We start from the raw sequence: 27,380 nt of genomic DNA on the forward strand, positions 1-27,380 counted from the left end.
ATCTGTATGTGTTTTGTGTGCTCAGCTATCTTTTTGTACATAGTTTTATATGTTCCTTTTCTAATATTATGCATCATTGAATAGCCGTATTGTGGTTCAAGAAGTCACATTACCAAATTAAGGGGGAAAACTATGTTGATTTGCCGGAAGCAGCTGAAGTAACTTCCTAATAAACTGCAAAGTGAATGGATTTCTCTTTTACTTTTAAATTCTGCCTTTCATCTTTACAACTGCTGTCCTTTTTTCCGGAGTTTTATTAATGATTATTCAGTGATTCAGTGATTATGCAGTGCTGATTATTCACTAGTTCATAACCACAATCCAATGCCATTAAAACCTGTCCAATTTCATTCCTAAAAGATCTCAAGATTTTGAGATGGTTCTTCTTTAACAGTCCGTACGTTGCCTAGTAATGCTGGATTGTTTGAAACAAAATCAAGATTTTTTTTTTCTCTTCTGTAACCAAAAAAGCAGGAGCTTTTCTTGGCTGTATTCCATCACTCTTGCATTAGAGCTGGTATGAAAACTATACTAAATCCACAGTGTGGCACAAAGAGCCTTTTAAAATTCTCCACCAAATTTGAGGGCAGAGAAATCAGGTGGGCTTCTAAATTTCTCTAAGAAAAGAGAATAGTTCCATCAATCACAGTAGGGAAAGATGGCCACATGCATGCACACGCACATACCCTTAGTGGCATCAAGAATATCAGAATAGAAAAGTTCAGAGTTGAATATTTTCCCCTGCAATTTATTTGAAATAAGGGAACCCGGATAGTCTGTAGCTTGTTGGAGAAAGGATGGTACAAAGTAAGTGTTGGAAATAACATCAGAATATCCATTCATCCATCCATCCATCCATCGAAAGATCTCCAAAATTTCTCTTTTCCCTTCTAAGAATTTTTAAAGCAAATTCTTTTCAAAAATGAAATGTAAAACAGTAGGTGTCAATTGTTCCAACTTGGTCAGTTGGGAAAGAAGGACTCCTGGCCCATGATTAGCCAAAAGTATGCTTTATTACAGCCAAAGTGGTTACAGAAGAGGCAGAGCTGGACCTGAGATTTTTGCGTGCAAAAAATACAATTAACTTTTCCTTGTTCCCACCTTCCCCCCCACCCGCCCCCAGTTATCAGGCAATGTCCAATCAGGTGTTAACAAATTGTTTGGGGAAAAGTCCCTTTCTTCCCGCTCCACATTCTTTTGGTGTAACCTTGACATTGCTGATGCTTCTCGTGGGATGGCACTGCTTGGTTTCGATTCCTCTGAGTTCCCACCCTGAGTCCCTTCCCTGACTGCTCCCTCCTCCTATTACTAGTGTCAGGCTGTCAGTTTATGTGCATAGCTTAGCAGACTGGCATCCGTGACTGTAGACCTTATAAGGAGTATCCATGGTAAGCAGGAAAGGGAGTATAAAATGGGGTCAAGGCCATCCAAACACCAGGTGGATACTGTTCCATAAAGGGGTTACTGTCATGGAGAAGGCCCCTATCCTGGATCCAACCCAGTGACCCTGTTTAACAGAGGGGTCCTGGAGGAAGTCTACTTTGATCTGGTGGGATGGGCAGAGAGAGAGACAGGTGGTCCTGCAAATAATCTGGTTTTGAGGGCTTTCTAAGTGATGACCAATACTTCGACTTGCCTACTAGAAACCACGGCAGCTTGCAAAGCAGTGGGTGTTGCATAGATGTACCATGTGCACCCAAAACTGCATGTGCCGTTTTCTGCTTGACCAATTACAGCTTCTGAACACTCTTCAAGAGCTGCCCCATGTGTAGTGTGCTGTAGTAGTCCAACTGGGAGGTGATTTATTTCATCCCTTAAAAAAAAAAAAACAGATTTTGATTTGCCAAAGGCAGAACTTCTGAGCTGCTTTAGAGACTCTGCTTTCTGCCAAGCTTAACCCTTGCCCTCCTTTTTCTTAGATATTCTCACCAAGGAGAGCAACAGCTTCACTCATTCACTATCTGGTGCCAGAATCAAATCTGCCTCATTTTTTTTTTCTCCACAAATACACGAACTTGAAAAGAAGCTGAAGAGATGAAGGAGAAAATCCATTTTTTTAAGGAAGGAATGGGAGAAGCCGAATAAAGAAAATGTGTGTGATTGATGTAGTGTGTGGGAGACCCTGGGTAGCAAGAGCATCAAAGTATGAATTGATGGATGGAGAGCGGGTGGACTGCCTATTGTCTAAAAAGAAGCATAAGTCAAATCTGCTAACAAGCACCTCCCAGGGATGCCAGAACAGAGGCACTTGTTGAATCAAGGAAGTGTGTCTGTGTGTGAGAGAGAGAATAAAAATAGGAGAAGGGGGTACTTTGCTAGAAGCAAGGAAGAGCAAGCAATTGAGAAGTGGACAGATCTTTTGTGTAGAGCCAACCTGATCATGAGGTTTTGGGCAGCCCCTGGGAGATCCTCAGCCATGGAAGCTATCTGTGTAGTTTTGATCTGCTCATTGTTTCCCTGCTTAGTCCACAGTGTAGTTGTCTGGGGGAGGCAAAGAAGAGAAGGGTGAACTATGGAGAACTCTGGTGGCATGGTGGTTAAGTGTGCAATATTGCAGGAATTCTGGGAATTGCCCATCTTAAAGTTACTAAGATTGAGAAACAATGAAGTATTTAGATTTCTCAGTAATCTCATTAAGCTCAGCATGAGACGTGCAATTCAGTCTCCCGGTGTGTTTTTTAACCTGTTTTTAAAAAATCAGGAAAAATATTCCAAATATTCATACACATACTATCTTCAAACATATGGAGACTTGTGTGTATCTTTTCCTGTTTTATGTAATTGTGAGCATAAATTGCCGAGAAACTGTTTTTTTAATGCAAATTGTGCTGCTTCCGTTCCATTTACAGACTGGTAAAATTCCCTGGTGTAAGTTTCTTTAGCACAAACTTTTTCATTCCAAGCTCTTTTTTCAATTGTAAGTTCTGCTGTGTGAATGCAGCTTTCCAAAGGTTGGTAAGGTACTTCGTGAGGTTATAAGTGACACGTTGAAGGGCCAGCTAAGCAAATTCCCCTCCATCGAAAGCAAGCACAGGTAGTCCTCGAATTATGACCACAATTGGGGCCAGAATTTCCACTGTAAAGCAAGATGGCTAAAGTGAGCTGCATCCAATTTATAATTGCTTTTCCTGCAGCAGTTTAGTGAATCATGAAGTTGTAAAGTGAATCTGTCTTCTCCAATTGACTCGCATCCCACTTGTCTCAGAAACACCGAGGCACTTCCAGTTTGAAAGGATTAGCTGGTGGCATCACCATTGCCTGGGAGATGCCCAGTTGGGGGCTCCTTTTGTGTTCCCGGGAGGAGCTGGAGCGAAGGAAAGGAGCTCACTCCATTGACATGGCAGCACCTGGCTCACTCAGTCCCATGGAAGCACCTGGGTCTCAAGGCTTTCTGCTTGTCAATCCAGTGTCCTAACTACACAAGCCATCGTGTTCCTTGGTCCCGTTGACTTTGCTTGGTGGAAGCCAGCTGTGAAGTCACAAACAGCAATCACATGACCTAAGGGCACTGCAAATATTGTAAATACAATCTGGCTGCCAAGTGCCTGAATTTTGATCACATGACCATGGGGATGCTGCAAGAGTAGTGATATGACCAGTTGTAGGTCACTTTTTAAATGCCGTTATAATTTTGAATGGTTGATAAACGAAAGGCTTTAAGTCGAGAACTACCTCCATATCAGATGCATATTTCAATATATTCCCATGAACCCAGGATGCTGCAACCATTGTAAATACATGCCAGTTGCCTAGTCCCTGAATTTAGATCATGGGACTTTGTAACTGTTATAAGCATGAGGACTAGTGAAAAGTCACTTTTTCCAATGCCATCATAACAGTTGCTAAGCAAATGGTTGTAAGAGAACAGTGTATTACAAACAATGGGTCACCCAGTGTATCTTAGCAAAGTGTGTTTGCGGACGGGCGATTTATGGCTCCAGTTTGGTTGTTTCTCCTTTGTGGCTTATATGGACTGAGGTTGATACAAAATGGCATACAGAAGTGTGACCAATTATTTTAGGGAAAATCTCTCTTGAATCAAGTTTGTGTCCTGGTGACCTCCTGCACACATTTATGAAAGTGGGCTTTTTTTTTTTCAAGAGTAGGAAAGTGTTGTCTCTTTTCAAAGGCTAGACTTCCTAGTCTACACTGCAGCCCTGAGATTCCTTCATGGTGTCCCATCCAAGAAGTAACTTGATCTGATTTGCTGAGCTTTCTCAAGATCAACAAAAAGAGAATGCAAGGAATCCAAAGGGCCACTAAGAGAGATTTTGTTTCAGTCCAAAGTTTTTGATCAAATATGCTGCTTTTGGGAGGGTGCTATGACAACGGGAGCAATACCATATCAGACACGAAAATAATTTGCAACCTACAGATCTGAAAATTCCTTAAAATGAGCAGTCTTGCTTATTAAAAGGAAGGGAAAAAAGCTTAGGTTTTAGAGAGAGAGAGAGAATGAGAGGGAGAGAGAAGAGAGAGAGAGAAAAACATCCTTATATTTTTCTTGAACTGATGAGAACGGTGTTAGTATAATGAACACAAAAATAATTATGCATCAGCATGGAACAATAACATGGTTAAAACATCTTGCCCAAGTTTCTTTCTAATATAAAGAAAAAGAGAAATGAACAAACAAGCAAAAGATTACTGCAAAGACGAAATAAGGCAGGAAATTGTTGTACGTAATGGAAAGTATGTGAAACTCAACAAGCATGTTCTGCAAAACCAAAGGAGATGTTTACTTTTTCAAGTTCAACAAAGATCAGCCAGCAATTAACCTGCCATCTGCTGTGACTTATGCCAGAGAACCCAGGGGGGTTAAAAAAAGAAAGTCAATATCGCAGCCACAGCCATATAAATGAAGCCCCACCCATTTTTTATGTTTATTGTAGGTGGAGCCTTGATTTATGGCTGTGACTACCATGTTGATGTTTTGACCCACTCCTGAGGACACCACCAACTTGCACCTTGAGTGGAAAAAAATCCAACTAATACATTCAGAGAAATTCTTCGGTTTCATATTGTGCTAGTGATGCCTCAACTGCATCCACCCACCCATCCATCCATCCATCCATCCATCCTTCTATCTATCCATCCATAATCTGTCTGTCTGTCTGTCTGTCTATCTATCTATCTATCTATCTATCTATCTATCTATCTATCTATCTATCATCTATCTCATCTATGTCAAACCACATTATTCAGTCTGTTCAATTGCTGCTTTAGCTGATATTTGCTGTTCTGTTTCTTGGCCTGAATACAATGAGACCCAATTCTTCTTCAAAAAAAAAGCTTCCAATTTCTCCTTTGTTCCTTGTGGGGCTGCAATAGTTAAACTCATTAGGTTAAACTAATCTCTCTGAATACCTGCTATTTTCTCCGAAAGAGAAACTGCCAGAAGCTATCGCAAAGCAAGATTTTATGACTTTTAGCCTGTAATATTGTTATTTCTCTCTTCTTTTCCTAGGAGGTGAGAGCCTCTGGGAAGGTTGCTACGAAAGGAGATCAAGGAGAAAAGGTGAGCTATATAAGGAAGATTTAATGGGACCTCCAATTGTCATATTAATTTTATTTATTCATGCACTGCAGCTTCTATGCTGTTCCATTCAAACAGGACTTTGAGCAACCTACATTATTTGATATAAGAAAATTAAAATAATAATCAATACAACAAAAAGAACATCCCCCATGCCTGAAGAGCAACCATCAGCATACACAAATCAATATCAGGAGAGTTCTCATAACAAGTCTGATTCCAAGTTGTCTGGAACAGCCAGGTTTCAATACTTCCGCAAAAACCAACAGAGTCAGGGGAAGGTTTTCAATCTAATTTTGGGGGAGGATCTGCTCTAGAAAAGGGGGTGGATTACTGAGAAGACTTTTCACTACAATCCTGAAAGAGAATGGAAGCAGATCATCCTTCTCCATCTTATTTGGTGGAAAGAAGCCACAGACAGAAGGTGGTTCTACAGTTATCCAGGTCCCCAAATCAAGTAGTTGTGCCTTTGGAAAGAGAGTTGATAGGATCTGGTAGCTTTAAAAAGATCTCCAAGCAAGGATATGCCCTTCTCAATGAACAGAATAACAGAATAATGGAATTGGAAGGGACTTTGGAGGTCTTCTAGTCCAATTCCCCTGCTTTGGAGGAGACCTTGCACCATTTTAGACTAACCTCCAGAAGTTATGAATGCTCCAACACTGGAAGTTTTAAAGAAGAGATTGGACAACTATTTGTCTGAAATAGATTGAGGTTTCCTGCCTGAGCAGAGGGTTGGACTAGAAGATCTCTAAGATCCCTTCCAACTCTGTTATTTTGTTATTCTGTTATTAAATAGTTGTCCAATCTCTTCTTAAAAACCTCCATTGATGGAGGACCCACAACTTCTGAAGGCAAGTAATTTCTGACTTTCTTTGGTATAGATAAAACCCTAAAAATCAATGACACTTTGAACTAGAATAAACTATAACAAACAGTACTTCTATCATCATAAACTAGCCTAATCATCAAGACCAAAAGTTAAAATTTCATTGATTTCAGCTTCAAGGAAAAAAATCCAAGAGTAGTTTCCAAGGGCAAATGAAGCTCAACAAAGTCTTTTCTTTAATCAAAGCAGTCAATTTTGACATCTCTGCCAATTCCATTAATTTCACCCTCCATTCTTGTGTGAATGTATGTGGGTCCTTCCATCTCTGCATGTACTGAAGCCTTGCTGCTCTGGCTTGTGAACATCTAAGGAGGAACATAAGCCTTCTCATTGTCTCTGGTCAACTGGACACAGAGGATATTAACCCTTCCATGTCCATCCTGGCTCCTGACATAGAGACAGAATCCTAGAATGGCTCTTTGAAGAAGGAGATGGCCTCATACAACTTTCTACATTCTTTTTGTTTATTTCCCATGGCTTCCAATATGTTTTCACCCCATGTTTCTGTTGTATAAAGAGAGAAACAGAGAGCGTGTTGTAGTGGTGAAGATCCCATGTTCTAGCCCATCTTCAGTCAGAAGCACCCTGAAAGAGTTTGGGCAACTAAACCCAAGGTCCAGAGTGATCTAGTGGTGAAAGTGCTAGACTATGAATGAGGAGACTGAGGTTCTATTCTTCTCTTAAGCTGATAAAAAATATTGCACATATCCCTCTCTTTAGGGCCCCAGTCTGGAAATGGAGGAAGTATAGATTCAGGAGAACTCATCATTCCCAGTTTCCTTCCATCCTCTCTGAGTCAGATCCCAGCACTTCCATCTGTGAAAATCTTGGTGAGGAAAAGTCACCTACATGGTTTTCCTATAGGAAGAACTGTCAGTAGAATTATCTCCACCCTATCCTAGCCTTAATTGCAAATAAAGGTAGTTGTTGATTATTGTTGAAAAGCCAGTAGTAATCAACCAGTAGGGTAGAGATCAGTCTAATTTGGTGGGGAGGGATGATTCTCCAGAGAAAATGGTGGTGGGGAATGGTGCTCCAGAGAAAGGGGTGTATGACTGAGAAGTCTTGTCCCCACAGACCCTGAAGATGACATTCCTTAAAAGCATTGCAAGAGATTACCTTTCCCAACCTTATTGTGTTGCCAGTATGATTAGTATAATTACTAAGACTGATTTTCCTATTACTAGAAGACTGAGGGGATTACAGTTAAATTAGGGACACTGAACCGTAGCTTAATAACCTGACTTCCAAATTATACTTACAATTATTTATTTATGATCCCAGGCTAATAAAACCAATTGCTCTTTATTTCTGAAGTTTGATTCCAATTCTTCCTATATCGCAACACTGAGATGGAGAAGGCAATTTTGTACCAAGCAAATTGAAAATTTATCTTCATATCTATCTATCTATCTATCTATCTATCTATCTATCTATCTATCTATCTATCTATCTATCTCTATCTCTATCTCTCCAATCCATCCATCTAATGTGAAAGAAAAGGCAAATTATCCATCTATCCATCCATCCATCCATCTAGCGCTCTGTATCTGTCTATTGTGAAGGAAAAGAGAATATGTCTGTCTGTCTGTCTGTCTGTCTATCTATCTATCATCCACTCTATCTAGTTTTTAGTTCTGTTGTATACCACCCTGAGTCACTTATTTATATATAGGTGGCTATATACATTTGAGCAATCAATCAATCAATCAATCAATAAATAAATAAATATATGAGAGTTGAATGTGTAAAATAACCCTACATTGGAAAGTAGTTCAGTTTCTTGAGTCAGTATGGATGGCGGAGGGCCCTAAATATTATAAAAACAGAAATTCCGTAAAATGTCCTTTTCCCCATCTCCGGCTGGTTTCAACCGTGCATCAGGCCTACAGCCCCCTTCCCCCCCATCAAAAAGCGCCTTGTGGCAGCTTTTCTTGAAAGCTGTGCAGATGCTAATCCTTTCCTGGCCAGCTTCGAACAAACAATTTCTTCATGGTGTTATTCACTGTTCCATACATCCGTGCTCCCTATGCCTGAAAGGAAGCAAGCAGTGCTGGCGCTCTTATGCACAGTTAGGAATTATCAATCTCATAAGTTTTAATGTACTATTCATGTGCAATTTCCTAACTCCAAACATTATAGGGGTTGCAGTAGCTGCCAGCATGGATATTGCTATTGGTTTGAACTCGGCTTTTCTACTGAATCTACTTCATCTTGGGCCCTGCCTAGATATAGCCATACAATTCTCCAAAGCCACATTCTGTTAAGTGCATCACACTTCATCTCAAAGGTAGCTTTCTGTGCCCCAGAATTCTTCTCCTACTCAGGCTAAAATTGGAATGCAAGAAGGATTTCCAGATTCATTTCCACTCTTAATTGTAATAAAGTCATATTGCTCTATAATACTCAGGCGGCGTTATTAGATACTTTTCGCATGACATTTTAGTAGAAAACAATAGCTATCAGAAGACATTGCTACCTATCTATTCTACAGTGGAGTCTAATTTGGAAGATTGCGAATTCTAGTTTCATTAAAATCCCTGGCCATTTTCTTTTACCCCTTGGCTGTTCTACAAAATGAATTCTCATTTACATTCGAACAGGCTAAATAAGTTTATAACAGGGGGTGGTTTTTCCAGGACCTCAGATTATAACAAGAACTCTGCTTTTGATTTTATGTTGCTTTATAAAATGATCTCTGAGTTCATTCAAGTAATGTTTTGGAAATTTCAGCCCTACCAGAATTACTTTCTTTTAAGAAAATAACAACCTTGTCCGGATGCCTTAAGTCTTAGGCATCCTTGTGAGGGCTGGTGGAACTTACAAATGGAAAATGCATCTGGAAACAGATCCTATTGAAAATACAACTAGTCCTCCTTTACTGATTGTTCGCAGTTATAACAGTGATAAAAAAGTAACTTTTTTAGCCAATTCTCTCATTTGCAGCCTTGATATGTCTGCAAAGGAAAGGGAAGCTGAACTTAGATCATAAGCACAATTGTGGTTTCTGTCATGCCCCTGTCAGAATCTGATTTGGAGGGGGAGTCTGAGCAGCTGACAGGGTGGGTGAGTGTGGCTACATTGGCTGTGGAAGAAAATGGGGAAGGGCAAAGGGCAGCTGGGCAGAAGTAGAGCAAGGGAGAGAGAATGTGGAGGAAAACCCAGGCCCACCCCCCCACTTCATCCTATGGCACGCAGGGAGGAATGGAGCAGAGAGCAACATGGGTTGCATGGCTTACAGGGGAGGAAAGGGCCCTGATTCCCTTCATTAGCTGCAGCTGGGAACACAGTGTTTAAAAAGGAAAGCTACGCACAGCAACTTGTTGGAAGCAAATCGTCAAGGGTTATCTGTGTTCCTGGCATCTTCCCAACTGTGTATGTTTTGCTGGGCTTTCAAGTCTGCAATTCCTTATCCTGCCCTGTCCAGTTAATTACTGCAGCGTGGTTTGTGTGGATTCTTATTTACAGTTTATATGTACTTTGTTTTTGGACTGAATTTCCTCCATTTAAAGACTGTTCGTGGGAGAGATTTTTCTCCAGCCGGAGGTAACCTGGACATTGGAAGCAAAGTTGGAGGTATTAAAGGGACATTTCTTGCTTATTTGACTGTGTTGCCTTTGTGGCACACCCCTTTGGGTCACCACAATTTCATTTAGCAACCTCTTTGCTTAACAAGTTGTGGTTGCTAAATAAGGACTACTTGTACAGATTAGAACTTGAGTTTGGATGTGCTTCCATTGGGTACATCTGAGTGCCCAATCCAGTATATCTAAATCTATATTGAAATTTGCATCTAATAGGCAGGTAGTCCTCTTCTTATAATCATTTCTTTAGCGACCGTTCAAACTTACAACAGCACCCCACAATCATGTGATCAAAATTCGAGTGCCTGACAATCAATATATATTTAGGATGGTTGAAATGTCCGGGGTCATTTGTTCACCATTTCCGACCTTCCCACCCAGCTTCCAATAAGCAAATTCAGTGAGCAAAACCTGATTTACTTAACAACCAGATAATTCACTGAATAACTGCAGTGCTTCGGTTAATAACCGTGACAAAAAGGTCATAAAACTGGGTGTGACTGACTTAACAACCTCCTTGTTTAGCAACAAAATTTCTGATCCCAACTGAAGTGAGGACAAGCTAAAAGTATAAGGATTGAAGGTAGTCTTTGACCTTTCTGCCAAAGGGCAGAAAAATAAAAGAAGAAATACAGAAGCAGCTATCCCATGATAGGGACACGATAGAGAGATATTGCTTCCTTAGTGTCTGCCACATAGTGTCTGCTTTCTGGCAGCAGGTGTGCCAATTGGGACTCTAAGTCAGGGGTCTCCAAACTTAGCCACTCGTGGACTTCAACTCTCAGAATTACTCAGACAGCCATGCTGAAGTCCACAAGTCTTAAAGTTTTTCTAAGGGCAGTAAAATTTTCCCTCTGAAGTTCTGGTTTTGGCTTCTAGGCAGCTTCCCCTCCCTTGGGGAAAATCTTCCACTTTACTGGTTTGTTGGGAGGAAACTGTGGTGAAACCACACTGCCTCGTTTCTCACATTTGTTTTTAGCTGCAACCAGAATTTGGCCAGGGAACAGGGCTGTTGCCCGACAGACAACCGAGTTATTTTCCTGACATCTCTAACTGAGCCATTCTACTGAATCCCACTGAATCAAGTACTACTCCCAAGCCTTCAGGAACTTAGCAACAGGCTAAGTTGCCCACATTTCATTTTATACCTAGGAAGGCGGGGGGTGGGTGGGAGGGAAATGGGATTCAAGTGAAACATTTCATAATGTGTTTTATTTTTATTATTATTTTGACCCAGGCACTTCACTCACTGGACCATTTTAAAAAGTGCTCAAACAGCCCAAGGCTGATTGCTTGGATTTTATTTGTATTCTTATTTTAGCACCCATTATAAGAATGCCCTTGTGGTTCATAGGTGGATGGCCAAGTTAATAGTTCCTGTACATTTGTATGCTTCTAGGAATGGATTATGCAATAGACATCTTTTTTTTAAAAAAATGGGGAGGGGGCACAGTATTTTACCAGGGGGAAACAGCTCCTAACGCAAGATGACCGAAGATCTTCTAAAAGGCATAATAAGTCTGCATGTTGAGGAGGAAGAGGAGTGTTCCCATCCAGTCGCTTTTTAGGACTTGTGTAAAAGACAGTTTGCTCTAAAACGAAGGCATGGAAGAAGAGGTTCAATAAATTGGGACATTGCCCCAAATAATCTAAACCTTTAAATGCAGATATTTTTTAAAAAAATCTGAGTAGGGCATGCATATCCTCAATTATGTCTCAAAGATGCTTTTTCAAAAGGCAAAGGGACTTTGTTTTTCCTGAAGGTGTTTTGCTTCTCATTCAAGAAGCTTCTTCGGTTCTGACTGAATGGAGAAAGATGGAAGGATTAGTTTGAAAGTGGGTTCAAAGAGGCCCTCTACATTCAGATGGTGGGCATGTCTTGGTGGGCATGGCAGGGGAAAGATACTGCAAAATCCCCCTTCCCTCGCCACCCCCCTAACCTGCTTTCCAGCTCTGTTCTCTTGTGCAGGGCAACAAAAGGAGACCCAGCCGATCAGCTGGGATTCAATGGGAGACAGAGAAGAGATGGGGGTGGGGGCCCATCAGAGGTAGGATTTGCCGGTTCTCTGAACTACTCAAAATTTCTACTGTTGCTGAATACCACCTTTGCACTATTAAGGTGACACTGGGGACACAGATAAACCTCCAAGTGATCTCAACAACTCTCATAAAGTTTGCTAACAACCAGATGACTGCAAGGAATATATATCCTTCCATCCTCCACCATCCCACCATTCAGTCAGAACCGAAGAATGTTTTTAGATGAGAAGCGAAATGTCTTCAAGGAAAAACAAAGTCCAGTTGCCTTTTGAAAAAGCACCTTTAGGACAACCATGATCTGGATGACTGAGAATCTCCACAGATGTATCCTCAAGTGGGCAAAGGTTTTGAGTAATCACCAAAGATCACTCAAAATTTTGAGGCTATGCTGGCCAAGTTAATTTTTCTCTAGAGTCAGTACAGGTCTTCCTTGACTGACAATCACAATTAACCCCAAAATTTATGTTGCTAAGTAAGGCACCTCTTACGTGAGTTTTGCCCCCGTTTTATGACCTTTCTTGTCACAATAGTTAACCGAATCATTGCACTTATTAAATAAGCAACATAATTGTAAAGTGAACCATTGGCTTTGCTTATTAGAAGGTCACACAAAGTGATCACATGACCCTGTGACTCTGCAACCATCATAAATATAAGCCAGTTGCTATGCGTGCAGATTTTGATTATGTGACCCTGGGGATGCTGCAAGTGAGAAAAATGGTCATAGGTCTCTTTTTTCAGTTCTGTTGTTAGTGAATGGTCATTAAACAAATGGTTATAAGTGGAGGATTACCCGTATAAGCTTTCAATGTTGCAGTAACTCCATTCGTTTCATTTCCTGTTTCAAGATTGCTGCTTTTCTTTTTTTGCAGTGTCCTCCATGTGAGAAGAGACCATCATATGCAAATGTAAGTAAGAGGTGCATGTTCCTATCCCTCTGAGATTCCAACATACTTTCAATGAAGGGAAGTGATCTGCCCCTTGGATGTTAGCTTGAACTGACACTCAATTGAACTTGTAATTTCAATAAGCAATGTTTGGCTTTTTAACACCCAGTGGTTCTTCTCTTACAAGTCCTCGACTTATAAGCTATCAAGCTCCAGCATTCTCAATCAACTTTGTAATTGTCCATGCTAGCTGGGAATTCTGGAAGTTAGGGCCTTAGAGTAGTGTTTCTCAACCTTGGCCACTTGAAGATGAATGGACTTCAACTCTCAGAATTCTCCAATCCGCAGGTTGGCAGAGGAATTTTGGAAGTTAAAGTTTACCCATTTTAAAGTTGCCAAAATTTAGAAACACTATTGTAGAGAGTAGGGAAGCTATGATCTCAAAGAATCACTTAGTGGAAATTCTCGAAGAAACAAGACAGAAGATAGGGGAGGTCTCAAGAAGGCAGAGGAAGCTGATAGATAACGGAATAATCTTGGAGGTCTTCTAGTCCAACTTTCTCTTCAGGCAGGAGACTCTATACCATCTGGGGCTAATTCAGACAAATGGTAGGTGGAAGGCACTCCTGATTTTCTGACTGTGGCCATCAGAATATTTGGAACAGCTGTTAATTGTCCCACAAGGACTAAATTCAAATCATGGCCTACAGAACTTGGGCGCAAAATGCTGATTGCAATGCCAGAAATGAGACCGTATGAGTAAACAATAATAATGAAGATGGGGGAGAGTCAAGCATCTTGGGTCACATTGTGCTTTTCTTCTTTACTGAATAACCATCGCTAACCTTCATGTCCTTGGAATGAAGACAGAAAAGTTTTCTGAGTCAACCTTAATGTTGACAAGTTTTTCTTCCTGGCAGGTCTACTGTAAGAGTGGACAACTTTGGATTGCTCCACAGAATTTTTATTATTTTTGGACCACTGGGCCCGCAGAAGATGGCTTGGTAATGAAAAGGATATTCTGGGATTTCCGTTTAATTTATATTAGGGCTTTCAGCTCAAAATGTTAGCGCTCCTCCACTCCAAAAAGCAGGACAATTGCCCACTGTCTTTCAGCCAGTCTTCTTAGTAGCTCTTCCAAGGTCCTGTCATTGCTTGCAGTCCTTCAAGAAAGTCTTCTTCTAAATGGTTTTGCTTTAGGGTGGAGCTTAAAGCAAGACGCAGGACCAAAGGAAGAATGGCAACTCTAGCAGGGAAAGTAAACCCAAGCTTTAAAATAATTTGGGGGAAGTTTTGGCAGGGGGAGGGGAAAATGACCAATTACTAGTGCAATGCAATTCCAGAACAGATGTTATCTGACCATTAAGGGACATTAGCCAGTCATTCACGTGTTCACAGTCAAAGGGGGTCATCTATGCCATCCAGTGAAACTTACTGCTCGGCACAGAAATCCAAATTAGAGGTTTTCCAACAGATGGCTACCCAGCCTTAGCTTAAATACATTCTGTGAAAGAGACTCCAATGCTTCACTTGGTGCTTAATTCCAAATTGTTTTTACTATTAGAAAGTTTTTGCCTATTGCTGAATGAAAACCTACTACCTAATTACTCCACGTCCTGCATTCTGACATAGAACAACCTCGATGATTATTTTGGCCATATTTTTTCAAGAATTTCATAGAATCAGGGGGCTTTGAAGGTCTTCTTGTCCAATCCTCTGCCCGAGGCCTTATACCACCCCGAACAAATGGCTGTCCAAGCCTTTCTTGAAAACCTCCAGCAATGGAGAACCCACAATTCCAGGAGGCAAGTTTGATTGATTAATTTGATCAATTATTATTTTGATTAATTATTGATTAATTGTTTTCAATTCTTCCTTTTTTCCAAACTGGATCTTTCTCTGATGAACCCATTGCTTCTTGTTCTGCTCTTAAGTGCATTGGAGAATAAGTCAACCTCGTTTCCCATGTGACAGCCCTTCAAGTAGGTCTCCCCTAAACCTTCTCTTAGGCTAGACATGCCCAGTTCCCTTAGCTATTCATCATAAAATTTAGCTTCTAGACCCCTTACTGTCTTTGTTGCTCTTCTCTGTACTCTTTCTGGGGCTTCGGCATCTTTTCTGTATCACTATAATGAGAACTGGATGCAGAATTCCAAGTGTGGAGCAGTATAGAGCAGTACTATCACTCCTTTAGATCCCTCCATCATCTTCTCCTCTCATGGTCAAAAAAGCAGGGCTACTTCAATGCCTCTTCCCAGAGCTTATTTTCTACTTCCCTTATCACTCTTGTTGTCTCCAGCATGAGGTGTGACATCAAGATGCTCAAGTTGCCATTTGCCCTCCTTATCCCCCAACATGGACACATATGCTTGGACATCCCTGCTTAGGAATACAAGTAGTCCTCAACTTACAACAGTTCATTTAGTGACCGTTCAAAGTTACAACAGCACTGAAAAAAGTGAATTATCTTCGTTTTTCACAGTTACAACTTTTGCAGAGTCCCCATGATCATGTGATCAAAATTCAGATGCTTGGCAACTAGTTCATATTTATGACTGTTGTGATCCCCTTCTGCAGCCTTCTCATGAGCAAAGTCAATGGGGAAGCCAGATTCACTTAACAACCAGGTTACTAACTTACAATTGCAGTACTGCAATGATTGACTTAACAACCTTGGCAAGAAAGGTTGCAAAAATGGGGCAAAACTCACTTAACAAATATCTCACTTAAACAACAGAAATGTTGGGCTCAATTGTGGTCATAAGTCAAGGAGTACCTGTATAAGCAGGGGTGTCCATAAACCCCCCAGTCTGAGTTTGATATCTGGGAAGATTGTAGAAGACTCATTATGATTCACTGTATAACAAGTTGACAACAATGTGCCAATTATCAGAAATCAGCATAGATAAATGTGTACTTATCTGTTGTTTTGAACTGGTAACTTCCTTAGTAGAATGTGGGAATGCTGTAGACATTATATGTCTTGATTTCAGCGTAGCATTTAGCAACGTACCCTTTAATCCTAGATATGTGGAATGACAAGTAGATATATAGGAGGCTCAAAAGTTGCGCCCTGGCTATCCTCTCATTCCTGCTTCCTCATCAAATTCAAGTGAGGTACTGAAAGGAGTTCCACAATCCCTGGTTCTTTCATATCCCTTTTGAGAGATAAGGACATTGTACACCATCCTCCAATCATCTCTCACCTGCTCCAGTTTTTCTTAAAAATAATATATAACGGTTCGATCAAACCATCAGCAAGTTCCTCCAATATTCTTGCATATACTTCATGTAGTTCTGATTATTTGAATTTTCATAGTAAATAGGTATTGTCCAATGATGATGCTCAAACATCAAATATTTCTCATGAGCATTTATCAATCTCAGTCTTCAAACTTTTCCTTCATCCTGTATTTTACAATGGTTTCGTGAGATATATTCTTCCTTTTCAGAGATGCCATGTGAAAATGTAGCTTATTGGTTGCCAGTATGTTTCCTGCCCCAGTGTAAGCTCTTGGTGCTAATTTTAGAGCCCTGGGACTCTTTTCTCATGTATTTGCCCAAAGTCTTTGTTCAACATTAGTGGTTCCTCCTCCAGATTTTCCTTCCTGTCACTTGCCCTATCAGGCACAATACATCAGAAGCAAGATGGTTCAAATACTATAGATTTATTGCATGCTGTCTACAAAAATCTGAATTACTAGTAGTCAAGGCAAATTGCTGGTAGATAAGAGTCAATGGAATTCAAGGTAGGCTGGGCTTAGATCTCTTGTGCGTGTAAAACTGATGACACACTTGACTCCTCCCTCAGGCCTGGTCATCTCCTTCATCTCCTTCTTTATACCTTCAAGGGATTTAGATGATGGTAGAACTGATTAGTACAATATTATTCATTCATTCATTCATTCATTTATTTATCATGCTGCCCATCTGCCCTATAAAGTAATTCTGGGTACCCCTCACCAAAGAGAATTGATGTCCATTTAGCATTAGCTTAAACTCTCGGCAGCTTTGCATTCAGTTTAATTTTAAGGGCCTAATTTTGTGCTCGGCTAGAGAATTTTATCTTCTCTGGTCCATCAACCATTGCATATTTGGGGGTGGGGTTGTTTGTTTGTTTGCCCTAATATTTTAATAACCTTTATTCAAGTTTGCTCAATAATTTTAGTGTTGAGCAGCTTAGACAAATTAAAAACACTGCAGCCCTTCTCCAAACAGTCTCTCTCCCCTAGTCAGGACTCCCAGTTGTAGCAAGAAGTGACTGCAACTGAACGAGAAATGAGGTTGAGCAACCACATTACCTACTGTGAATAATGGTGAAATCATCGGACCTCTCCATACACAGAGTGTCACAAGACCCAGCCATGTCCTTAGATCTTTTTTCTCTTTTGGCAGCTCGCCTCTGCTGACTCAAAAGAATTAGCAGCAGCTGCAGAACTGTAACCCTCAATGGATCATTGATTCATCCATTGATTAAATTGTGCCTGCATCCCAGCCACACATCTCTTTCCCGGAACCTAGTTTTCTGTCTTCTTCCTCTGTGGAAGTTGACTTGATTTCTAGCAATTTCTCACATTCATAGGTTTGAGGTCATGTGTTTTCCACAAATCATTGTCCACATCCTCCCACCCTCACCCACCTCTTCTTCTCCTTTCTGGCTTGTATCTATCAGTAACATCTGGATGGCTGAAGAAAACTCAGATGGCTTCCAGATGTCAGTAAACATTCCTATGGCAACTGCTGAAGGATGACAGGAGAAAGAGGCAAGGGAGGATTGCAGGAGGACTCATCTTTGCATTGCCCATTTTCCTTCCACGAACGGTGGCTGCCTAGTGGTTACACAGGCATTTGTGGAGGGGGAATCCCAGAGACAAAGTTGTGCTTTTATGACTTTCCCCTGGGATCATCTTGGTAGGCATGGTGACATGGACCTTCAACTTGAACTTGTAGGGAAAAGTTGTAATCTCATCCAGCAATTTTTTTTTTTCCTGAATATGTGTCCATCTAGTTCAGCATTAGCCAGAGGCTAATATTGGTTCTCCCTGCATTCAGATAAGGAAAAGGCTTTTAGATATGCCAGGAGACATCAGGGGTTAAATCTGGAGTTCTCTGCCTGCTAGTGAGGGCTCTACTACAGAGCTATGGATTTTGTCAAGTTAGAAATCTTTTTTTTCCAAGAGTTGAAAAGAAATATTTGGACCCATGCCACTTACCTGGTTCAAAAACTTATCTTCCATTAAGATTGGCATCCAAAAGTATAGGAATCTCTTAATCTTATTCCCCTCATGCTTTTTTTCCCCCTAAGTTAGAGGTTTAGACTCCAGGCTGAAATCAGGTTCAAAATATACACAGGACGTTTTGTGTGTGGGTTGTGAGATAAGCCAAGAAGATTTTAGCCAATATTTTAGATATTTTCAATAGCTGCTGCTGGCCATCAAAGGAAGATAGAAGAGACCAAAAATTTGAGTAACAACAATAACAATAGTAATAAATCTTGGAACATTACCTTTAACATCATCATCAAGTTACAACATCAGGTCCTTGTGGGAAATTTGATAGGTGGATGAAAAAGCCGTACCCATCTGGCTGACTGTGCAACCAGCCACAATAATATCATTTCCTAGTTGGTTATCCTAATCTTGTCCAATATTTTATAATCTTGGAAGCCACCTAGAGGCATTGGCATCAGGCAGTTTCTGTATTTGCTAAACAAACAACCGCAAAGCCAAATTTCTACCTACTGAGCAGTTTTGCAGCCCCAAGCGAATGGGGACGTTAATAAGCCATTAGCAGGCCACCCCTGGCTAACTGCACGAGCCTTCTGAACTGTGTCTCTCTGCTACATTGAAGTCAAATCTCGTGCCCCAAGTCTTCTCTTCTTTTGTACATCATGCCCATTTCTTATTAACAGAGCAAAAATGAGAAAGTTGATTTGAGTGTTTTTGTTGATTGTTTTGAGTTTGGTGGCTGCTGGGCGGGCAGCCAAAGAGCTAGGAAGCAGCAAGAGGAAGAACAACTCCATAAATCAACTTCCCTATGATGAAAAAAAGGCTTTCTGCACATGAGAACGTCTGGAAGAGCAGGAGGCTGTCGGCTGGGTTACTTGCTGCTGCTGTGCCAGAGACACTAAAATTGCTCCTCTGCTTATGAAAGGAGAGGGCATGAAAGAAGAGGAACCATTCCAACCATAGCACCAGGTGCCTTGGAATATGCTCTGTGGCTTTATCCCATATTGATCTCTTCCATTTATAGCAAAAAAGTAACCCGGGCTCATGATCAGCCTGGCATCTAAATGTAGATTGGTTCACATTTCCCGTAGCTACTTATGGTTGCAAAAATTGGACCATGAAATAGCTAGACAGGAGGAAAATCGACTCATTCAAGCTGTGATGATGGAGAAGGCACCTGTGCATTCCTTGGACAGTGGAGATGACACACAAACAAGTGCTGGAGGATATAAAACCAGACCTATTGCCCAAAGGTAAAATCCCAAAATTCTGCCTTACTTATTTTGGTCATGTCATGCAAGCGTACACACTGGAAAAAGCAGTTATGCTCAGCATGGTCAATGGTGAAAGGAAACGAAGCTGCCAAAACACTTGGTGGCTAATCACCATCAAAGCCGACACCAGTCAGAACATAAAACACCTGAAGATCACACAAGATCAGAAAATGTGAAGAGACTTGGTCCATAGAATTGCTGAGAATTTGGCATAATTGAATGGATAGGACCATTTATTTATTTGTTTGATTTTTATTCTAATTATCTCCCTCCACCTAAGGCAGGCTAGAAGTCATTGTTTCCTGGTGATTGACCAAAATCCAGCCAGCCAGCTTTCAATCCTGACAGGACTAGAACTCATAGTCATCTCATTTCTAGACCAGCATCTTAACCACTAGACAGCTCTCATCATCATCATGGTCCATACACTCCGCCAACTGATGGAGAACAATTCAAACCAGTACCAAATTAAAAATGGTTTTTAAAAGACAGAAGGGTCAAAAATAAGTGTTGCCCATCTTTGTCTGCACTTGGAAACTAAGCAGGATCAGATCTTATTTACAAATATGTGGAAAGTCAGAAAAATCTTGACAGTGATAGTGGTAATCTCCTTCCCTCCCAGCTGCATCCATAAAGTCAGAAGGAAATTACTGACTTCAGAACAGACATCAAGAAAGAGATGTGGTTGACTCAAAAGAGACTTGGGATTATTAAAGATAGAAATGATAATGATAGTAATCTAATGGTATGTTGATTAGATAGTAATCTAATGGTATGTTGGAATGATCTTGGGAAATGGAAGTGGGAAGAGATGCTGCCTAGGGAATAGTCAGATTAGAGAAGGCGTAGCCTGCAGGGTGGAGAAAGAGATTCAGGAGGAATACACCATTCCAAGTTCTCAGGCTGTAAAGATGGTAGTAGGAGATTTGTACTTTCAGACTTGCAAAGATTCTGTTAATGTAGCCTTACAGTAAAATAGAATTAACTCATCTGGTTGTGATTCCTACCTAGTTTCCCTGGGAAGGCTGATATCATTCTCCACCTGTTATGTAGCTGTGAGCTTTCTCCTCTTTTATCTGACCATTGTCTAAGCAGCATCTCCCCACCCCTCATCTCCCAAGGTCGTTCCCCCATATCATTACATATTAGTAAAAATGTATTTAATTAAAGCAGGCAGAAGCAGCAGATGAGGCATTCAATAACATATTTTATTATTCATGAAGTCAGTGGCTGACATACTGTGATCCATCGGTGAAAGGCCAGAGAGAAAAGGCTGTTACACTGGCTGCCGGGGGTGCAGGGAGTCCCATTGATTTAGAGGCAGCCTTTGATGAAAGCCCTTCTTCTTAATTCCAATGAAACCAACTCTGCCATAGTAGGAGGTAGAGTAGGGCTTGTCCATTAGAAATTAAGGTTTGAGCTGAAAAGCGAGGAGGTGGTTCTGAAGGGATCGTAGGCCCTAATCCATTTTCAGCTAAGCCCCGTAGATGGGGCTCACCGCCATCTCTGTAAAACCCAACAAAATAAACCAGGCAGGGATCTGACAAGATAACCACCTTTTGCAAGAAGTATGTTTGCATGGTGCATGGCACATCCTGCGAAGGTCTCCCGCAATGTCTTATTTTGGGTCTAGGACAATTTGCTACGGCCATCTTGCCATAGTCAACCCACCAAGGCAAATTGTCCCATTCTGCCCCTTCCTTGCAAAGAACTGCTGATCTTATTAGATCTGCCAACATACAGATAATCCTCGATTTAAGACCACAACTGAGAGCAGAATTTCTGTTGTTAAGCAAAGCAGTTGTTAAGCAAGCTGCACCCAATTTTATCACCTTTTTGCCACCATTGTGATTGCACAATCATTGCGGTTGTTAAGTGAGTCATGCAGTCATGAAGGGACTGATTTTGCCTGTCAGAAGTTGGCCTGGCAAGTCACAAATGGTGAATGTACATCCCCAGGTGGTTGCAACCATTGTAAATACATGTCAAGTTCCAAGTGCTTGCATTTTGATGGCAGGTGCTGAAACGGTTTCAAGTGTGAGGACTGGTTGTAAGTCACCTTTTTCAATGCTGTTGTAGCTTCAAATGGGCACTAAAAGAATGTGACCTTGTGATACTTGTATCCCCCAAGATTTAAGTGTTCTTAGTAACATAGAGAGAAAGAGGGTAACCTTACTGGATTTATATTGTACATCCTCACTAAGATGTTGCAAGCCCATCAACCTTCTCTTTATGTTTAGGACTGATTGTAGTTTTCTAAGGATTTTCACAGTTAACTCCATGTAGATAAAGATATAGTTTACTGGTTCCTTTATCAACACATCTCTATGGTTTTCTTAGCAAAAAGACATTTTCATTTTCTTTCAGCTTTTTTTTAATAAGTAATTTACATTTCTGGAATTTACAGAAAGAGAGAGAGAGCGTGTGTGCAAAATATACAATAACAAATAACAAGAATAAATATAGAAAATAAGAAATAGCAATACAAAAAAGAAAAAAGAAACTGAAAAACCAACCAACCACACAATTGTGTCTTCTACCCTTCTTCCTACCGAGGACTTATCATCTTAGAACTTTTCTGCTGCCTCTTCATTTCATTTTTAATCCCTCATCTGTTTGTTCTTCTATTCTTTCAGCAAAAAGTCCAGATAAGGCTTCCTGTCTTTGAAAAAAAAAACATTGTTTTTGCTCTGATCAAACTGGCCACTTTTGCCATTTTTGCAAATTCAGTTAATTTTATCATCCAATCTTCCACTGTAGGCATTTCACTGCTTTTCTGACTTCTGTCTCATGTATTCGAAACTATATTTATTCTTGTACCTGTATCTTGTAAGCGATTGACAAATCAAATTTAAAAAAAAATACTAAAGTGTGAGGGGATGGACAAAAAAAAAAAAATATTTCCTGGAACTTCACTGCCTCTCCATCCAGAGGTGGTTCAGGACCAATACTGCTTGGCTCTTTGGGGATCAGCCAAGACCAGAGAGGTACAAAGCTCCATTCCAGATGTTACTAAGGCATTCAATGTAGACATGAATGGCTTCTTTTTCTTCCATGCCACAGAGGGAAAAAAAATCGTACCTTTCCCACAGAGGTTTTCCTGCAAGCATCTGGCTGGCAGTTGTGGTCGGAAAAGAGAACCATTTTGGTTCGATCCCACAAAATTACACTTCCGCTCTGAATCTGACAGGCCGTCTTTAAATTATGGAAAAGAACCATTTCAAGAGTTAAACCAAATCTTCTTCTGAGCTTTCTAGCTGACTTAGTACAGCGAGCTCTAGCGTTTGCAAAAGTAGCTGCCTCGGGACCTGGTTTTCTTTGGGCGGTCAAAGTTTAGTCAGCTAATTTATTTTTCTTTGGGGGGCGGGATTTTTTGGCCAGAAGGGGCAAAGAGAGGCAAAGATATGCTACTATACCTCTGCAGAATATTTGAGCCCTGCTTTTTGTCGAATGGGCTGTGATTTCTTAGTGAAAATGATGAATTATCAACCCTTTGAGGTTGACCACACCAGGAAACCGAAATCTCCTGAACTTCTGGGACTCAGTTTTACAGGCAGTCCTCTACTTACAACCACAATTGGGTCCAAAATTCTCTTGCTAAGTGAGACATTTGTTAAGCCTTTCTTGCCACAGTTGTTATCACTGAATTACTGAGGTTGTTAAGTAAGTAACACGGTTGTTAAGCAAATTTGGTTTCCCCCTTGCTTGTCAGAAGGTTGCAAAAGGCGATCACATGACCTCAGGACACTGAAACCGTCATAAATATGAGTAGTTTCCAACTCTCTGGATATTGATTGCATGAGCCTGGGGATGCTGCAATGGTCGTAGGTGTGACAAATGGTCATAAGTTGCTGTTTTCAATGAGGAGGTAACTTTGAACAGTCACTAAACGAACTGTTGTAAGCCGAGGACTACTTGTATTTATACAGACACTAACAGCAGAATCTTGAAAATAATAGCAAAGTTTCTCTCGCTCTCCTGTTATTCCAGAGAGAACCGATCTTGTCTTTTTTTTGTACTTTCCTGTTTTTCTGGGTGAAGATTGTGTTTTATTAATATTTTCCCCGTAACTTATTTTAGGGCAGCCATCTCTCTACAGGTAGTCCTGAACTTACAACTGGTCACTAAGCATCCATGTGAAGTTCTGATGGACCTACCCAGGGTGTACTTATGATCCAGATTTAAATTTCTCAGTCATGTGACCACACTTCAGGTGCTTATGGCCATTTGCAGCATCTCACAGTCACATAACTGTGTTTTATGACGGTCTTGCCAAAAGCCTGCATTTACTTCCAGTTTTGGGCAAAATCAAACTCACAGGGAACTTTTGGTTTGCGTCATTAGCTTAATAACTGCTGCAAAAAGGCTCATAAAATTAAGTTAGTCATGTGATCAAATGTCATGAGTTACAACCCTGGTAGGCAGGCTCCATTATGGTCACAACTCAAAAACTATCTGTACTCCACTATAGTCTATGGAGATTCTCAATCATCCAGGTCATGGTTGTCCCAAAGGTGCTTTTCCAAAAGGCAACTGACGAAGCTTCTTGGATGAGAAGCTAAATGTTTTCAAAGAGGAAATCAAGAAAGCCCAGTTGTCCTTTGCAAAAAAACCAAACAAACCTACCTTTTACACTAGTATAGGAATGCACCCTAGACGTGTTCAGAGCAGTAATTTATGATCATATCCAGAACATTCATGCTTGTTCAAATTAAGCTACATCTGGTCCTTAACTGCAAGATGCGTTGGTGAGACTCCCATCCAGTTCCATGCTGAGTGACACTTAATGCAGTTACTGCTTTCTCTGACTTACTGTCTATGTCTTCCCCACAATTAGACCCCCCAAAGAGTGCCCCAGTAACATTTGGCTGTTCATCTTCTCAGCAGCCGATTTTCCATGGGTGCCTTTTCAGCCTCCCAAGCCACGGCACAGAATCACTTTCAGGTCTGAGTCTTCTCCTGTCTTGGCTGATGCCTTGCTGGCCATGGGTTGTGAATCCTCCACCTCCCTGTAGGGCATCCACACAACTCTCCTTTTCCCAGGGATAATTTGCAGGTGAAGGAGGAAACTGCAGGGGGACCAGACAGATGTGCTGAAATGTCAGGCTGAGTAACATGAGAGGTCAAGATGAACACAAGGGAGTTCATCTTAAATCATCCCAACTGATACCTCTCTAAACTCTCCATCTAAGACACCAGGACCAACAGCTGACTTTGAGGTGCAGAGTATCCTTGGGGGGATGGGTGCTAGAGCAGAGAATCAGACCTTCTCCTTCTCAGATTGTCTTGCTGGAGCTGGCAGCAAAATTGAAAGTCTACATCCAAACAACTGCTGTCCCCTTCCCGCAGGGTCAATGAATGAATGAAGCTGCCAGAAGTTTCCTTTCTGCTAAATCAATCAACCAGCCACAAATTTCCCAGAAATGAAATAAAAAGAGGTTTGTTTTTTCACTGACTTCCTCTGTTGTCATTCCTATCAACCCCCTGCAGTTCTTGGAATTTGTCTATCCTAGCCTGAAAGAGAGACAGTTTACTATGTTGGCCAAGGCATCAGGCTAGAAACTGGGAAGCAATGACTTCTAGTTTGACAGGCACAAAGACAGCTGAGTGACCTTTGCCCAGTCACTCTTTCTTAGCCTTTAGAAGTAGGCAATAACAAGCCATTTCTGAAAATCCTTGTCAACAAGACCTGCAGGAACTTGTCCAGGCAACTTCTGAGAAGGAGACACAATTGAACAGAAAAAAAAAACAACAACACTGTAAATATTATTCATTTTTTATTTCCTATTCCCCAAGGGTCTCCTGTAAGTTCATATAAGACAGTGGTGAGATGCAATTACTAAAAAAGGCAAATAAGATTTGGGGGAGCATTCAGAGAAGCACAGGGTCAAAGTTTTGGGAAGTAACCATTCTCATCTACATTATCCTACTCAGACTTCATTTAGAGTGTTGTGCTCAAATCTATCATTCAAAAAAGATAGCAACTAACTGGATCAAGTTCAGAGAAAGGCAGAGAAAGTTGTGAAGGATCTGTATTCTAAGCTGATGAAGAAGAGTCAAAGGACTTCCATCTGTTTAGCTCACATAAAAGATGAATGTCAGGAGAGACGGTAGTGGGCTTCCAATTTCTGAAGGGTTATCACACAGAAAAAGGAGCAGGTTGATAATTTGTTACCCTAGAAGCCAGGACAAGGATTAAAGCTACAAGAAAGGAGATCCAGGCAAGAAATCTGGAGGAATATCTCACTGTATGAGCTATCAGTCTCTGAAATGGGCAGATAAACTCTCCTTCACAAGAGGTCTTCTTACAAAGGCTGGGCATCTGTTAGAGATGCTCTCACAATCCCTGTACTACACCAGGGGATAGGGCAAAGAACTCTTTCCTTCCCTTCCAAATATGTGGTTCTTTGGAATCCATATAACAGATTAACAAGAGTTGAAAGGGACTTTGAAGGTCTTCTAATCCAATTCCTAGCTCAAGCAGGAGACCCTATACCATTACAGGCAAATGGTTGTCCAATCTCTTCTTAAAAACCTCTGGTGTTGGAGCATCCACAACTTCTGGCGGCAAGTTTTTCCACTGATTAATTGTTCTAACTGTCAGGAAATTTCTCCTTAGTTCTAGCTTTTCATCCATTACTTCTTGCCCTGCCTTCAAGAGCTTTAAGAATGGTTTGACTTCCTCTTCTTTGTGGCAGGCCCTTAGATATTGGAAGACTGCAATCATGTCACTCCAAGTCCTTCTCTTCATTTGACTAGACATACCCAGTTCCTGCAACCATTATAGGTTGCATGCATGCAAGATCTATTTGGAACTGATTTAAGGACATCTTTATATGTGCAGAAATCCTACCATATATTGCAGCAGAACAGCTTCCAAAGCTGAGGGCTTGCTTTAGGATGAGCCCTGGAGTTGACCATCAATATGACTTCCCATTTGTGTGATTTAAGCAACAGAAGAAGAAACCATTCCCAAAACATAGGAATGTTTAAACTAGCCCCTCTTAATCTATCATAGAAATGCATCTACCCAATCTTGGGATCAAGCAGATTATCCAGTGCTGGGTAAAGGGGTTTTATTGACCTGGCACAATGCCTAAGAAGACCACTTGGTCTGAGGATCTTGCATCTCTGCTGACTTCCCTGCTTGTCACCCTTCGCTCTCAAAGATTTAACTTCAGTGGTTACGTCACCCTTGAAATCCAGCATGTAGAATTTATCCCCAGGTCTCTCTCTCTCTCTCTCTTAGTTGCCAGGATCTCCAGAAAGCACTTGATCTCCTTTTCTCTCTTACAGTTTAGAGAATCCCTTCTGGGAATTAGCTCCTTTGCCCAACCAACTTTGTTCCCAAACTCTTCAGCTCATTGACTCTTTCCATGAAGTTTCAGAGGGTTCATTGATCCCCCCAAACATATATTACATGAAAATAACGTGATAAATACTACTTTAATCACACCATGAATAACAACAGATAATAGGTACCAACAATGATTTCATAAGAATAGGTAATATTTAAAAACATGAAAAATATAAGATTTAACAATATCTTTTTTACTAAATGGTTGATATCATTCATAGGAAGGATGAAGCTGAGTGTCAAAAAGGCTGGCGATACTTTACTGGAAAAATGATGATTTTTAATCCCATGTCACCTCATTCTTCCAGATTCAATCTATTCCTATTGACCTTCAGCCTCCTTTTGACCTCCAGCCATTTATTGACCCCTTCGATAGTCTTATGAACTTTTGGACAGCGATGTTGACCATTTTGTGGAACCCTGGGATGAATGTATGGCTTAGAACCAACCATATTCCTATCTCCTTCTCCTTAATGAACTTGCATTTTCATTTTGCGTTCCTAGCTTGACTCAGTCTTCCATCCTTTGGAGGTTGGTAAAATGAGGACTCAGATTGTTGGGAACAATAGGCTGACTCTGTAAACC

At 40.9% G+C, this 27,380-nt stretch overlaps 1 protein-coding gene across 5 annotated transcripts in view; it reads left to right on the forward strand.

Annotated features, from left to right (window-relative positions):
- Positions 1-27,380, forward strand: part of COL16A1 (collagen type XVI alpha 1 chain) — a 218,845-nt gene that overhangs the window by 79,991 nt on the left and 111,474 nt on the right. For all 5 annotated transcript variants that reach the window (XM_026702697.2, XM_087939551.1, XM_087939553.1 and 2 more), the window contains exons 9-10: positions 5,468-5,518; positions 12,922-12,957. In XM_026702697.2, the coding sequence (XP_026558482.2) occupies positions 5,468-5,518; positions 12,922-12,957 (87 nt within the window). The remainder of the gene's footprint in view (positions 1-5,467; positions 5,519-12,921; positions 12,958-27,380) is intronic.

The sequence above is a fragment of the Pseudonaja textilis genome, chromosome 10 (assembly GCF_049901715.1).
Source record: "Pseudonaja textilis isolate UNSWEBS1 chromosome 10, rPseTex1.2, whole genome shotgun sequence".
Lineage (NCBI taxonomy): Eukaryota > Metazoa > Chordata > Lepidosauria > Squamata > Elapidae > Pseudonaja > Pseudonaja textilis.